The following is a 15,424-nucleotide window of genomic DNA, read 5'->3' as shown; positions in this document are numbered from 1 at the left end:
GCTAGGCTAAGAAAGTAGCATGAAGAGTGCTTGAGTATCTTCTGAAACATATTCTGTAGTATTTTTGACTCTTGCTTTGAGATTGAAAAATAGACCTCACAACTACCAACGTACCTAGTAACAGTAAAATTGTTATGAAAGGTTTTTTTTTTATGGCAGCAGTAAAATTTGAGTTGCTGTGAGTATGAAGTTCCTCACATAAAGAACAGAGAGCAGTCTGGCAGGACCTAACTTGCATGAGTGCATCAATCAATCAATCAATCAATCAATCAATCAATCAGCATTGATGAGCTTACAGTATCTTTAAACTGCCTTCTGTGGCTGCCTTTCTCTTCCAGCCTGGGCTGTGAAGGAGCTGGACTGCCCTGTGCCAGGCTCCTGGGAGATGTGAGGAGCAGCTGAAAGACACAGGTGCCTGTAGCTCAACCCAGGAGGTGGGGCTGGGTAGGAGTAATTGCAGGCCCAGCTACTTCTGCACTGAATTTGTACTCTTAAATCATAGCCCTAGGTAGGCCCAACACACTGTGGCTTTGCACTGTTTTAGCAGGGTGTTGTAAATACCTCTTGCTAAAGGATAAAAATATTATTAATTCAAAATTAAAAGTGAATTCAATTTTTGAATAATTCCTGTGTGAGTCTTTTAATTCTTTTGACAACTGAGATTTTGCTTGGTACCAGCTAGGAGAACGATCAGCTCAGAACTATCAATTCTGTACCCCATCTGCCACAGAGGTCAGATTGAAGACAAACTGCTCAAAGAAAATTGAAGGGCTGTATGGCTTTACCAGCTCCTGTCCCTAGTGTGTTCAGCTGAGCTTCAAACAGGTCTTAAACCATCTCCAGATGACTGATGTCAGTGTGGTTTTGTTCTCCAGTCACTTCTGATGTCCTTCTCTACTTCTGAAAGCACAGGGAAATACAATCTATCAATAACACTTGCATGGATTAGTATTATTTCACAACATCAATTGAAATGGAAGCTAAGATCAGGAGCTCAGCAGATCCAGGCTCCATCCCACAAGGCTTTAGACTCAAGCACAATTTGTTTCACAGGAGGCAATGGACTCTCCTGCTGGGCACATTCAAATCCTAGTGCTGAGAGCCACCACCAACCCTGACAGAAAATCCTGAGGGCAGAGGGACCAGCCTGGATCAGTTTTCTGAACAGAGGTGAGACCTTTTCCTCTGCCTGCTGCACCTGAGTGCCAGTAGAATAAGGCAAAGAAGCACTCAGCTCTCCCTGCTAGATTTGATCCTCAAGTTGTTCTGCACTTAAGACAGAATAGTAGTGACCACTAATTCCATGCTTAATTGGAAATGCTTTCTTTCAGTCAAAATTTGTCTTCACATTTGCAAAATGGTGTGTGATGCATGCCAGTCTGTTTTGAGCACTCTGGAAGAAAATACAGAATCATTCCCTTTGAAATAGACTCTGTGGAGAATATCCTTCACAGACTTGTTTCAGGAGCAGAATGGTGAAAGAGAGATCCTTATTCAGGAAACTGGCTCACCTCTGACAGGCACCACTGCACACCCTCCTGCACAAGGCTGTCCTGCCCTGCTCTGCACACCAGGTGCTTTTCTTCAGGGTTTGATAAGCTACTGTCTGAAAGAGAGACAAAGCTGGACCTCAAAGGTCTAGATTTTAGGAGTTTAAAAATGATAATTGAATACCTGATATATATCAGAGTTTGTTCTGAATTTTGGTGTCACACTTCTCAAACCTTAAGCCCACAGCTATCAGCAGCTGTTACTCATCACCAAAGTTACAGTTAGATAAAAATGCAGTGAAATGCTATGACAAAGTGAAAAAGTATGAAATTAGCTATACAGCAGCTGTAAAACCTGCCCTCAGGTCCTCTTCCCTTTTCAAAATAACTGTCTGGTTTTAGCAAAACACAGCCAATCCCACCACCTCTAGTGCAAGGTTTAACACTAAAGAACTGTCTGTGAGCCAATGGTAGCATCTGCATCTCATCCTGTAGAGAGCAACTCCCCCAGGAACCTGAAATCAGATTTGACAAGCACCTTGAGTGATTCCAGATTTACTTCTGATACTCTCTGCTACTGGCTACAGGCAATTATTTGGTTCAGGTAACCAAAAATAGTTTAACAGTTTTAACATTTAATGGTTTTAACATTTCTGTTAGCAAGTAGCTGCATATCAGACTGTTGCAATAATAATAATAAGCAGTACAAAATGAGTCCCTGCTCTGTTACAATTGTTCCTGTTTATGTCAGCCAGCTGAGGACCTGCCATTCAGGCAGGGAATTTTCTCTAAAAAGGTTAAATGTGATGCTCTTGGGCTGGTTGAGCTGTTTCTTGGGGATAAGACACTGAAAGAGTAGCTACAGCCTTCAGCATAACACAGAAAATTGTGGCACTTTGATGCTCAAACATTTTGTTTTGCTCCAGCGCCACTTCTTAACGAAGCTCCAATTTCTGGTCCAAAGTTGCCCCAAAGTCTCTGCTCAAAGAAACTGCTGTCCTAAAAGCCCTGCCACATTCAATTGCTCCAAAACATGCATTTATCCCATGCTGAAACCACAAGCAGCTGACCTAAACCCTGCTTTTTAATTATCCAGTCATAGGTCATTAAGAGTCTTGATAAGGGGTTTGGAACCATGGAGATGCCACTGAAAATAAACAACTTGTACTCTTCCTCCCCAGCTGAAGTGCTTTGAAAAGTTTCTGCTTCTGGTATGGAAAAATACAAGTAAGGTCATAATCTTGTCACACAGCTCCAGATAAACAAACTCCCACTACAACCAAATTTGACTTCTGATTTTTAAACTGCAAACCATAATGTCCTGAAAAATCCAAGTCACCATATGCAGCCTTTGGACATCTTACACAACAAGACAGGACTTCATATACATTAAACAAAAGTGTCAGGCATTACTCAGATCATGAATGGAAAAAAATATTAATAGAAATCACACTTTCATAAGAAAAAGGAAGTGAAACCATCATTTGATGGAAAATAGGATGTGTTAAGCCTAGCATCAGTTAGCTCTAGATCCATTGAAGGGTACCAATCATCACCACTGAGTCAGCTGCAATTGTTCAGGGGCAGGACTGAGGCTCAAGGCAGTCAATCAAATGCACAATTCTGTTTTACAGCAAGTGCAATACATAATATGCACTAAATGAAGACACATTTTTGTCTGCAAGAGCAGTGGAAAGCTCCTCCTGGTGCTGTGGAAAGAGACAAGGAATAAATCCATATTGATTTCAGTGTAGCTTATTTTAAACCACTGAGAAATGATGCTGCTTGTTTTACTTGCTGTAATAGCACTTCAAGGAACATAAGTCACACTAAAAGTGTCTTGCTCAGGATTAGTTTTCTTTCATGGAAGAAATACCCTGTGCAGTGCCAGACAGCCCTGATGGTGTTATGCCAGTGCTGCTGGAAGAATTAGCCCCATTACAATTGTCAGCCTGTCTTCTGGAGAACAGATATTTATAAACAGGTCTGTGCTGAGTGGTGACAGCTCCTTCCCCTGGCCAGGTGTGCTCCAGAGCTCAGGCTTCCAAATCCCTTCCTGGCTGGGTTGAAAGATGCTGAGGATGATGGTGCCCTCCCTGTGTTTAATAACTGAATGTCTGCGGTTTTGAGGATATGATGAGCAATAAAAGAGATGGAAATGATGAGTTTAATCACCTTTTAAATGAAAGATAATCCTTTGCAGCAGTAGTTCAAACCACAAACTGATCAGAGGGAGTGCAGCACAGGGAAGAGGTGAGCAGAAACACCAAGGGATAAACTCCCAAACACCCAAAGAACCAAGAGCTTTTTAGCTCTTTTTCAGCCAAGGCTGCATTGTTGGGTGGTTTTGTGTGCCAACACATTTGTACCCCATGAGTTCTAGGAATTCTTGTACAGGCTTAAGGGAGCTGAGGTCCAGCCCTGCATTTTTGTCTCAGTGGAAATTTTTTATCACCCCAAGTCTTTTGTGGCTTATTAAGCTTTTTGCACTGATCAGAAGGGAATTATTAATACTTCAGAGAAACCAGAGGCAAAGAGGGTTTAAGCAATATCTCACACAAACTGCGCAGAAGAACACAGTGCAGAACACAGATGATGTCATTCTCCTAATTTCATCACTCTTAAATGATAAATAACTTAAATGATTCCTCTTAAAGGTGCACAATTGATTTATTTCTCAATTTTTGTCCTTTTCTTCCCAGCAGATTCTGATTCCCCATCTCAAAAGGGAATTATTTTTTCCTATTTCAGGAACATTTTTGAAGTTACAGATTTAAAATATGAAAGAACAAGATAACCCTACTTCATTCTCTAAATCTAGAATTCTATCATAAAGAATTTCAATGCCTGCAACCAAATTATGGTACTTAGCAATTCTTTAAATCACTTTTTTCCAGTTTCATCTGTGGGGAGAGCTGCTGGTTTTATTTCTCTGTCTCTGTAGATGGAGGGGAAAAATACTGATAATTTGCCTTAGGGAAAAAAAAACCTATTTAGAATTCCAAATATGTTTTGACATGGAACATCTTCACTTGAAAGAAGCAACTTAGTGCTTTACATTTCAGGAGAGCAGGCTATAAAAAAGCCAAATCAGTCTGAAAATCCAAGCATAAACCAGCAGCAAATGCATGAAAGATTTTCCATACAGAAGGAAGGCCAGCTGTGTACAAAAATACATATCTCTTACATTTCCTCAGCTCTCAGTCTTTCTCCTATACAGCAATTAAAAAAAATTGAATGAACATCTAAGAAGCACAACAGATAGGTACCTTTCAAAACCAGCCCCTAACTTCTCTCACAAACTTTCACCCTTTTGGGAGGTTCACAACCACACAACAGCAATGATGAGGCAGCAACAAAATCTGGTTCCTGTTTTATTTAGGAGCATCTTATGACATACCATACATTGGACTTCTAGAATTCTATTTTAAACATCACTTTTGAGAAGAGTGCTTTCATTAATTATTAACCAGCACTTAGTTAACCACTGAGTCTGGGAGCAAATACAAAAATTTCCCTCTTTCCTTCTTGGCTATTTACAGCCCCACCTATTTCCACTTGAAGTTGTATTGGCTGCAGCTGAGATGCTCCATTCTAACCAACAGGATGTGGGACACAGAGCAAATGCCAGGACTTCACCCAAGAACCAAAAAATTATAGAGAAGAATGCTCCATTATAATGACACAATCTTCAGCTTCTCCACTTTTAGTTGTTTCCTTTCTGTTTTTATCCTTCAGACAGCTGTCCTCAGAAAGAAAAAAACAACTTCTGTACTTCTGAAATATCTGGAACAGGCACTTGCAGCTGTTACAGACAGGTGACAAGCAGAATCCTTCAAGAAGTTTTGTCTAGATGTGACAGAGAAGGAATTTATGAGACCACTTTCAGATTAGACATGTGACCCAGGCCATCATTTGGAATTAAAAGTGTGCATTTCCTTATATTGTTGCAGTTTGGAGACAATAAAGGGTGTATTTTCTTTTTAGTCAATAGATTTGGGATAAAGCTCCCTTTTCTCCAAATCTTCTGCCTCTCACTTCACTTTTTGCTAAAAGCCAGGTGAAAACTCTGTGGTCTGCTGCTTCTGGGATGAAGAAGCAGCAGATTTGAAGCCTTCTCCTCTTGAAGAGAAGGCTTCCAAAAGCAAAATGCTTCCAAACCCCTCATAACCAGATTATCTGTAAAACAGACACAAGAAAGCTTCAGTTGTGCTGCCAGCAGGTGTGGGCAAGCGGAGCTGGGAACTGGACCTCTGCAAAAAGACAGAAAGAACATGGCCTACTGCTACACTGGAGCACTTGGAAACTTAGCCAGCACAAAGATCTGCTTTTGGCTCAGGATATGGGAAAAGCCCAGAGGAGAACAAAGCACAAACGTGTGCACCTCATGCAAATGAGAAATTGCAATGCTTTGGGTGTTGAGGATGTGTTGTAAGGGGGCTGGAGGTGAGCCAGATGGGCCTGGCACACAGAATCCTGGCACAGAGCTCTGGGTATCCAAGCAAGCCAAGGCTTCTGAGCCTCAGCAAACCATGGAGCATTTTCCTCCCTCTGGAAGAAATTCATCTGCCCTGAAGTCTTTGCAGAAGTGTACTCTGTGGTACAGCATCAAATGAGCTTCATCCTTCAAAGTGTCACAGGCTGCCCTGTCAGCTGTATCACAGAGAATCCCATCACAGACCGAGCTCTGGGGCTTCCACCTGTGCAGGGAGAGTGTCAGCTTGTCCAGGATTCCTCCTGTGCAGGGAGAGTGTCAGCTTGTCCAGGATTCCTCCTGTGCAGGGAGAGTGTCAGCTTGTCCAGGATTCCTCCTGTAGGGGGAGAGTGTCAGCTTGTCCAGGATTCCTCCTGTAGGGTGAGTGTCAGCTTGTCCAATATTCCTCCTGTGCAGGGAGAGTGTCAGCTTGTCCAGGATTCCTCCTGTAGGGTGAGAGTGTCAGCTTGTCCAGGATTCCTCCTGTAGGGGGAGAGTGTCAGCTTGCCCGGGATTCCTGCCCCCGGGAGCGCGGCTGGAATGTCGGGAAGGACTCAGCCTCAGCGTGGGGGAGGTGCTGCTCCAACTGAGCAATGCGAGGCAAGCAGCAGGAGCTGGATCCCAACAAATATGGGAGCTTCTGGGAGCCACAGTCAGCAACTCCAGCTGGGCCATTTGCTTAGGCTGCCTGCCAAAAGGTTTATAAAAAGAACAGTGAAGAATGTGCCATGGCTTTAAATACGAATTTCAAATACAGTGTAGCCAATATCCACATTTGTTGAGGCTTCCATGCCTCAGCTTTTCTCTAAGGCTCCGTCAGGAATGCAAGGAGTTTCTCCTGCTGATCTAATTTTATTCCCCTGCAGATATCCACCAGCAAGAAGGAATCAAGCAGAGCCAGGGCAGTTTCCTAATTACTTTCAGCTCTCAGAAAGGGACCCAAAAGATAATAGTGAAGCAAGCATAGCACAGCCAAGATGCTAAACCAGCCTATAATTTGTGTGTTGCTGTGCACAGCTCTTGTGATAATTTATTAATAGGTGATCCAACTGGTGCCTCTCCTAATACCATAGACATTTCTATGAGTTTAACTGCAACAGAGCACAGTGGCAAACAGGAATGGCTGCTACACAATAAGTGAAATATGCAGGTGATTTCCTTATCAGAAAATAGTAGTGCACTTTTCAAATATTTTTCAAATACTACTGCAGTTTTCACTATGAAAAATGCTTTGTTGTAAAACCTGTAGAAGAAGCTAGGAATCTCTTAGGGATCATTTTTCCCTGTCTGTCACTGACAGACAGCAGAGAAGGGAAGGAGTACCCAGAGAAACTGAAGTCCTAGAGTAGGGGCTGGTTTCTTTCCATCTCTTCTCTTCAGGCTCTGTAGTCCTTCAGCTAGGCATAAACCTCTGACCAACACATCCTCTACATGGGACATGTTTTTGTAGCGTTTGGGGACCTTGTCTTTTACATCTCTTTGGAATACAATGAAGTGGGGCTCCAGGTATGGATCTGTCTAAGGAGGAGCACTGTTTTATCACTGTGATAACAAGATGGAACCCTTGACACATGAACTGGTTCCTCAAATGCCAACAAAGACTCTTTAGCAAGATGTAACTTTCCATATTCTATATCTGAAGCACCTTAGCATGGCTGGAGGTGAGTTTATTCAAGTTCACAGGAGAGATGGCCCTGCCTGTGCTGAACTGGTGCCAGCCACAAGGAGTGTCACCACCAAGGCTCAGCAACCTCCCAGAAACAAAAAGGAAATCAAATCATTAAAGGAGGTTTTGTCCTCAATATGACACATAGAACCTCACAGTGAGTATCAAAAGTCATCTGTTGAAAAAAGTGAGTTATATTACAGAGCATAAAACCAGCACAGCACCAGCACAGTAAACAGGTCAAGTGTGGTAGATGAATGATTTATTTGATTCTTCAATGAGCACACACATAAGCACCCACTGCTGCTGCAGACACCTGGGTGAGATGGGGAAGTGCAGCTAGAAACAAGTCAGAACAATCACAGGCTTCTGATCTGATTAACACAAGCTGCCTCCTCCCTGTGACCTCACATCTGTGTGAAACACTCACAGATGAGTAAAAAATTGGAGTCTGTTGGGTTTTTTTGCTTCTTGATTTGAACACCAACATGGAATGGCAGTGTGTGCACAAGGTACACAAAACCTCATAATGCCATGATTGCTAAAAATCAAAATGCACACACACATGCACAAACCCCTGACTAAACTGCACCACTGAAGTGAGAGTATAAAATGGTCTGATAAATTCATGAGTAGCCAAAGCTCCTCACCTGCTTTATAAGAACCAGGAGGTGCATCTTCAGCTAACAGGATGGGTTTGTAATCAGAGGGCTCAGAGCTCCACAGGATCCTTCTTGCAGCAGGCAGATCTCATGCTCAGCACTTGTCTGAGGGCTGTTCTTGGGAAGCTGGAGGCAGTCCTGCAAGACTCTGAACATCTGCACACATTTATGGCACAAAAATCTCCTTCAATCTCAAGATGTTGCTGCTTTACAGACATGCTAGAAAAGGTCAAAGTCAGGAAATAACAGTTTAACAACAAGCAAGGAAACAGAGGCCAAAGGCTTCTCCTACCCATAGGTCACCAAGATTCATCCCCTAGAGAAATCCAAAAGTATTCAAATTCCTCATGGGACATTCTGTCATCCTAAGGCTTGTGGCAGTGCTCCTAAGAAGAGTTCATGACCATGCTGTGAGGCAGCCAGAAAAAAGACTGTTTCAACACACAGAGAAAAGAATAAATAAATCAAGACAGCCTGAATTTTTTCTAAACTCAGTGTTTTATTGCTCCGTGATTATTAGTTACACTTTGACACATTGCACTTCAGAATAGATTAGCACCTACTACATAATTTAAAAACTTAGTATCTTACAACTCATATATTTGGTACTATAGAGAAAACCCAGAGATCTGTCATTTTAACCCAAGACTAAAAGAGATAAAATGTTTACATCCTTTACTGTTGGCAGGTGAGCTTTCATTGTGGAAGCCCTTAAAAATAGTGAACAAAAACTAAGAACCTAAATGCCCTCCAAAAATATATAAAAACAGTATCAGGTAAATCACTCCCTTCTTTACACCAGTCTTTTTGCTTTGGTACTTTTAGTACCCAAGTGCACAGTTATTCCCTCATCTCTTTCAAGGAAAAAAAAAATAACATGATCAAAACTATGCTGACTACTTTGGGTGAAAAGAGGAGAGACTCCCACACACCATTCTCAGCACCCACACAAACAGTATTTTCATCAAAAGTGGCATTGTCTCAGGATTTAACACATCCCAAGAGGTTTATAAATTATAAATTTGGGTGTTTTTTAAAAAGGGAACAATTATTTGAATAAATAAATGACAGCTCTAATAGCTGCATTGGCTTTGGTGACCAGTTATCTATATGCAGCATAAGTTATCTTCATAAGGCAAGTGGTGAGCTAGCAGAAGTGAAATCCCTGAGGATCAGCATCTCCACGTTCAACTTATTTGTTTCACAACGTGTGTAGACAGCCTGGAAAACAATCAGTCCCAAGGCATCTGCTTTTTAATCTCCCAGCACAGCTGCAGACCACACAATGAATTATTTCTGTACCTTTTCTGCAGGCAGGAATACATAAATAACGCCGAATACTGAGGAGGAGGCAGGGAATTAGTTCAGCTAAACCTGGGCCAAGTGCTCCACCTTGTGTTCGTGCTCACAACACAGCTCAGAGCGACGCTCCCGGTGCCTGCTCCACCCCTGCGGGTCCTGCGCTGTAGTTTCTGATCGCTTCTGCCTGGGATGAGGTGTTGTCCATGGTGCCGTAGGACTGCTGCTCCGCGGGGGCCAGCACGGTCCTTTCGGTGGGGTGGGCACGCAGAACCTGCGGGACGTACATCTGAAATCACAAGTGAGGGCTTTTAGTGGTCTCTCAAACACAGTGCTGTGACATGGGATAGCTGGAGGCAGTCCTGAAAGACTCTGAACATCTGCACACATTTATGGCACAAAATCTCCTTCAATCTCAAGGTGTTGCTGCTTTACAGACATGCTAGAAAAGGTCAAAGTCAGGAAATAACAGTTTAACAACAAGCAAGGAAACAGAGGGCCAAAAGCTTCTCCTACCCAGGAGAACTTTACCCTTGCCACTCTTCTTTTCATTCTTTTCCCATTCTTCACTTTAACACCTCAGGCCTTTTGCACCCTGCTGGAGACACTGCACTGCCCTGCACTTCTTGTCTGTGGCACTTTCCTCCTAGCTCAGTCCTAGGTCCTTCTTAGTGACATGGCTAGCAAGACCTGTCACAACATTCAGAACTGCATTTGGCAGCTGCCCAGATGTGAGGCTCTGTCTGGGGCAGGGCACAGAACACAGCACACAGAGCTGCTGGAAGCGGTGTGTCTCAGCTGCTCCTAAAACCAAAGGTACTTCTGGAACACCACCTGGGAGCATCAAGGAGCCCAGCTGCAGAACTCTCTGGTCCCACATGCACGTGGCAAATCCCACAGTCCATGCAGATAATATGTGCTACACAAGCTCTTTGGTAAGCAGGGTGAGAAATTAGGTTTTGCTAGGAAAAGTAAGGGAGTATTAGTAACTCTTAGCTTCTTACAGAAGATGTTGGGACTGTTGGTACATCTGTGTCTTTTCCTCTTTCACCTTGTGTTTCTTCAATCTGTAACCAGCAACAGGTGGGGAAAGAGAGAGAGAGACAACATCAAACTGGTGAGTGAAAACAACACACACATCATGAGCACCCAAAACCTGCACAGACAGATCTCAGTGCAGTTCTGGCACTCTCTGCACCAGTCTTTCTACACAGAATCATAGAAAGGTTTGGCTTAGAAGGGACCTTAGAGATCATTGAGTTCCAAGCCCCTGCCATGGGCAAAAACACCTTCCACCAGACCAGGTTGCTCCACATTCCATCCACCCTGGCCTTGAGCACTTTTAGGGATGGGGCACCCACAACATCACTGAGCAGCCTGTGCTAGTGCCTCAGCAACCTCACAGCAAAGAATTTCTTATGATTACCTGATCTAAACCTACTGTCAGCTTAAAGCCATTCCCTCTTTTCCTCTCACTACTTGCTCTTGTAAAAAGCCTCTCTCCACCTTTTTTTTGTAGCCTCCCTGGAAGGGAAGCCTTTTTTTGGAAGGTTGCAATTAGGTCAGCCCAGGCTGAACCCCCCCAGTTCTCTCAGCCTGGCCTCATAGCAGAGGTGCTCAATCCCTCTGGTCATCTTGGTTGTATCCTCTGGATTTGCTCCAAGAGGTCCCTGCCCTTCCTTGTGCTGGAACCCCAGAGCTGGATGCAGCCCTGCAGAGGGGCAGAATCCCCTCCCTCAACCTCCCCACACTTCTGGGGATGCAGCCCAGGATATTTTTCCCATACTGCTCTTTTCTCTCAGATTCAGTTCCTGCAGACACAGATTTCCCACTCTGCCAAGCAGCCCACCTGTACTACAGGCTCTCAGCAGGAAGGGAGGGACAACCCACCAGGAACAGCTGGTGCTCCATCAGGCACACAGGGAGGTGCTGAAAGGACAGGGATCCATCACTTACCCTATAATTCAGTGGGCTCAGGTACTTGAAACAGCCAAAACAAGTGTAAGCCAAGCAAATAACAATGGTGATGTTGACAACCAGCAAGGTAAACATTGTTGTAGGTGCTTTAAAACCTAGAAAAAATCCAAAGAATGCAATAAAAAAACACATAGTAGAAAAATCCAACAAAACCAAAAGAAGCCTTTCTTTATCTTCCTCGTTTTCGGAAGATTCATGGATTTTTTTTCTTAGAGGAATGGGCAGCCCACTTCCAGCCACAAACAAGAGAATGTCATTATACACTAAGTTCTCCCACTTTTCCTAGGGGACAAGAAATGTTGCTGTAATACCTAAATGATAGACAAGACTCAGAGTAATTCTTCTCCTCCCTCATTCATCCATTCTGGACCCACTTCTTAAGTATTTTCATTAATAATCTCTGAAATATATTAATTGTATAGATTAATTATGATGATGGCACCAAATTGGATGGTTTGCCATCAGCTCAAAGGGATGGAGGTGGGGCAAGAGAAGAATCAAAATGGTCTTGGTGCATAAAACCATCCCTCTTGCTTTAAAGGATCAAAACAAACAAAAGAAAAACAACAGCAAGCTAAAACTGTATGTAGAAAACAGGAAGTAAGCACAATCTGGAAGGAAAAATAAATGTAGATATGAGGGATAACAACACTGCAGCAGACAACTGCTGGAAAGCAGTCAACGGTGGGATGGTATCAAAGAACATGGGAAGAGAGGAAAATGAAAAAAAAAGACAAGTGGCAACTATACAAAAGAATTCAGTGCTGGATAGTCTTGTCTACAATAAAATATGAGCAGAACTGGGAAGAATCCAAGGAAAAAGATCAAGAGAAGGAACAATAAATATGAACTAGACTGATAGGGAAGTTTTAATTCAGGGAAAGTGTAATAAACTATAGGAAAGGACATGGGTGCCTAGCATGGAAAAAGTATTAAAGGTTACAGTGACTTCTTATTTTCCAGAGTCACTAGGGAAATATTCTAAAGAAATTAATCTCATTTTGCAGTAAAGATGACTTGAATGGAATATTAGGAAAAAGTAAACATCACTGCAAGCCCTGTTTCCAAGCTTCTTCAGACAAAAGAGGCAACACCAACTCTCAGACATTTTTGTGGTAACCCCAGTATATGCAGTGGCACAGAATAGACAAGTTTTACACTTTAGCAGGTTATAGAAGCCCTGCACAGATCTGTTCACAAGGGGAAAACCACCACACACATGCTAAAAACAGAACCAAAAAGGCCCTATGAACACATCATTGTTCAAACAAAAAAAAAAAGGAAGCGAAAAAACGTCCCTGGGGTATTGTGGAATGTCCTTCAGGGGAGGTTGTTTTTATAGGGATTCAAGTGACTGTGCCAGGAGATGGGGCTTGAACTGCAGAGAGGACCTCACCTCCTCTGTGGTGAGAGGCACAGTGGTGATGGATGGATGGATGGATGGATGGATGGATGGATGGATGGATGGATGGATGGATGGAGTAAAAGCTGAGAAAGAATACAGGCACTGAGAAGGAAAAAACTGAGTACAGCCTCTCACCTTCTGTGTGCAGTCAGGGGGTTTTTGATCCTGACTGAGAATGGGGGGGGAGGTTTTTCCAGCCTTACATTAATATTTGAGGAGTGAGAAACCAGAGTATTGTCACTGGACTCTGCAACCAGACTGAAACACCCATATCAAGCCAACCACAAAAGTCAATGATCAAGCAATCAAGCTTTACACCATACATTGATCTATTTTGCAGATAAGGAAGCAGAGCTCTCTTATCCTTCCTTCCTTCTTTTTGGCACAAGAAGCACCAATGAAATCAATGGCAAAGAAATCAAAGTATCAAATTCCTACCTCTCAGACTGCCCTGTGCACTGACAAACCACTGAACAACATCATGTAAACAGGATCCTCTACACTGATCAAGCCAAACATGATAATCCAGCCTGTGTTTTCCATTATTAAGGTCCCTAACAAATGATGGTTTTACCATGCAGAACTAGAAAACATTATAATAAAGATTTAATTTTTACTTCACCAGGATTTCCTTCCTAACAATTAAAGAGGTGTATCAGATGCTGAGTGCTTGGAGTTGATTTTTCTAAAGCATGCTCAAGAAATTCTCCTGGTAATTTAGAAGACCAGATTTATGGGGTCTTCCTGGTTGCAAAAGCAGCTCTCAAAACAAGGGAAAAAACAAGCTCTCAAACACACAAGTAATGCAGGAACATCTATTCAAATCCAATGACAGCCTGAAGTAATTGCTCCAAGTGCCTCTTGCATGCACAGGGAGTTTTCCATCTCCCCAAAGTTGGATGACAGCCTGCCAGCAATGCCTTTCTGACTGCTAGTCATAAACTGGTGGTCAGAAATGCTAAAAACCACAATGCAGATGTAATCATTTCTCATGAGGGCACAATGCAGTCAACTATCAGGAGTTTCCTTCTAAAGAAGGGGAACCCAACCCTTCCAGCACCACTGACATCCCCGTTCCATGCCAAATGCTTTCTCCTGTATCATGGACAAAAACCCATAAGGTGTTGCCCATCTTTTTCTGACCTCAAAGCTGTTGGTACAGCACAGCCAATACAATCATTGCCAAGTACAAGCAAAACACAGAATGTTTGTATTTTAAAGATAAATTACATATAAAACATGAGATTTTAAACTCCAGTGTGAAGAGAGTCAACATCTCACTGCAGTCTTCCTTGTAAAATATGATGGATGATGTAGAACACACAAGGACTAGCCTTAGCCAACATTTTAGCATTTTTTCCTAAGAGATGGCTGTACAAGCTAGGCAAATTAAACTTATGCCCAGGCTGCACAAATGCAGGTAGTGAAGCCAGTGATCATCTCACTATAGAGCTAATTCTGAGTAGATTTTTGTTCTATGTAATGATTTTTACTGTCTGTCACTTCACAGCCCAACTGGCCAATTCCAGGTGTACCGATTTAAGGAATACATGATCTTTTAAGGAATACTGATTTAAGGAATACATGATCTCCTGTGAAATGAAGGAACACAGAGCCTCATGCTAACAGTTTAATATATCAGCCATCTCCATCAAAGGCTCTTGTGCAAATCTTGTGTAGTTCAGTGCCACAGAAAACCATCATGACTCCCCCTTTAGGGAAGGAAATAGAAAAGTCCACAAAGCTTATGAAAGCCTTATGAGAGCTGCCATCTAATTCAGGGATGGTGGCAAGAGAGCTGGGAGCAGCTTCCAGGTGGAAACAGGTCATACTCACCTGTCACAGACATTTTCTGAAAAATCCTTTTGCCAGGATCTTTTCTCCTGAGAAGCTGGGAAGCTTCAGCTTCTCCATGTTTTGCTGCTTTGGAATGTGATTTAGAGAATTGTTTACCCACCATGTGAATTGTTTTTACTTGATGACCAATGACAGCCAGCTGTGTCGAGGCTGTAAGCAGTCACAAGATTTTATTATTCATTCCTTTCTTTTCTATCCTGATGTCTCCTTTCTTTAGTATAGTTTTAGTATATAATTTTCTTTTAATATAATATATATCATAAAATAATAAATCAGCCTTCTGAAACATGGAGTCAAGATTCTCATCTCTTCCCTCATCCTGGGGACCCTCAGACACCACCACACTTACCTAGCCTCACAAATGAGTAAAAATAGAGCCAAAAAAGGCAGAGGATGGGAGCTGCCAGGGCCTGATTGACAGCTGCAAAGTGCATCTTCTTCTCCAGCTTGGCAGGGAGATAGGCATAGTAGAGGTTGTGACGGTCCACCATGTGCTTCAGGAGGATGTAGATCAAACCTGGCAGGGGAAACAGCAGAGCCAAGCAGAGGCTGTTGGATGTTTGATAAAAAGCAGCAACTGTGAAGGGATCTGCA

The 15,424-nt window shown here is 42.7% G+C and overlaps 1 protein-coding gene across 1 annotated transcript in view; it reads right to left on the bottom strand.

Annotated features, from left to right (window-relative positions):
* Positions 1 to 8,803: 8,803 nt before the first annotated feature.
* Positions 8,804 to 15,424, bottom strand: part of TMEM63A (transmembrane protein 63A) — a 29,682-nt gene continuing 23,061 nt past the window's right edge. The window contains exons 20-23 of the mRNA XM_058801106.1: positions 15,180 to 15,347; positions 11,548 to 11,663; positions 10,596 to 10,658; positions 8,804 to 9,880 (exon numbers count right to left, since the gene is read on the bottom strand). Coding sequence (XP_058657089.1) covers positions 9,710 to 9,880; positions 10,596 to 10,658; positions 11,548 to 11,663; positions 15,180 to 15,347 — 518 coding nt within the window. The 3' untranslated portion in view covers positions 8,804 to 9,709. The remainder of the gene's footprint in view (positions 9,881 to 10,595; positions 10,659 to 11,547; positions 11,664 to 15,179; positions 15,348 to 15,424) is intronic.

Source organism: Ammospiza caudacuta, chromosome 3, assembly GCF_027887145.1.
Source record: "Ammospiza caudacuta isolate bAmmCau1 chromosome 3, bAmmCau1.pri, whole genome shotgun sequence".
NCBI classification, from domain to species: Eukaryota; Metazoa; Chordata; class Aves; order Passeriformes; family Passerellidae; genus Ammospiza; species Ammospiza caudacuta.
The sequence above is the reverse complement of the archived record's forward strand: the minus strand, read 5'-3'. Positions and strand labels throughout refer to the sequence as shown.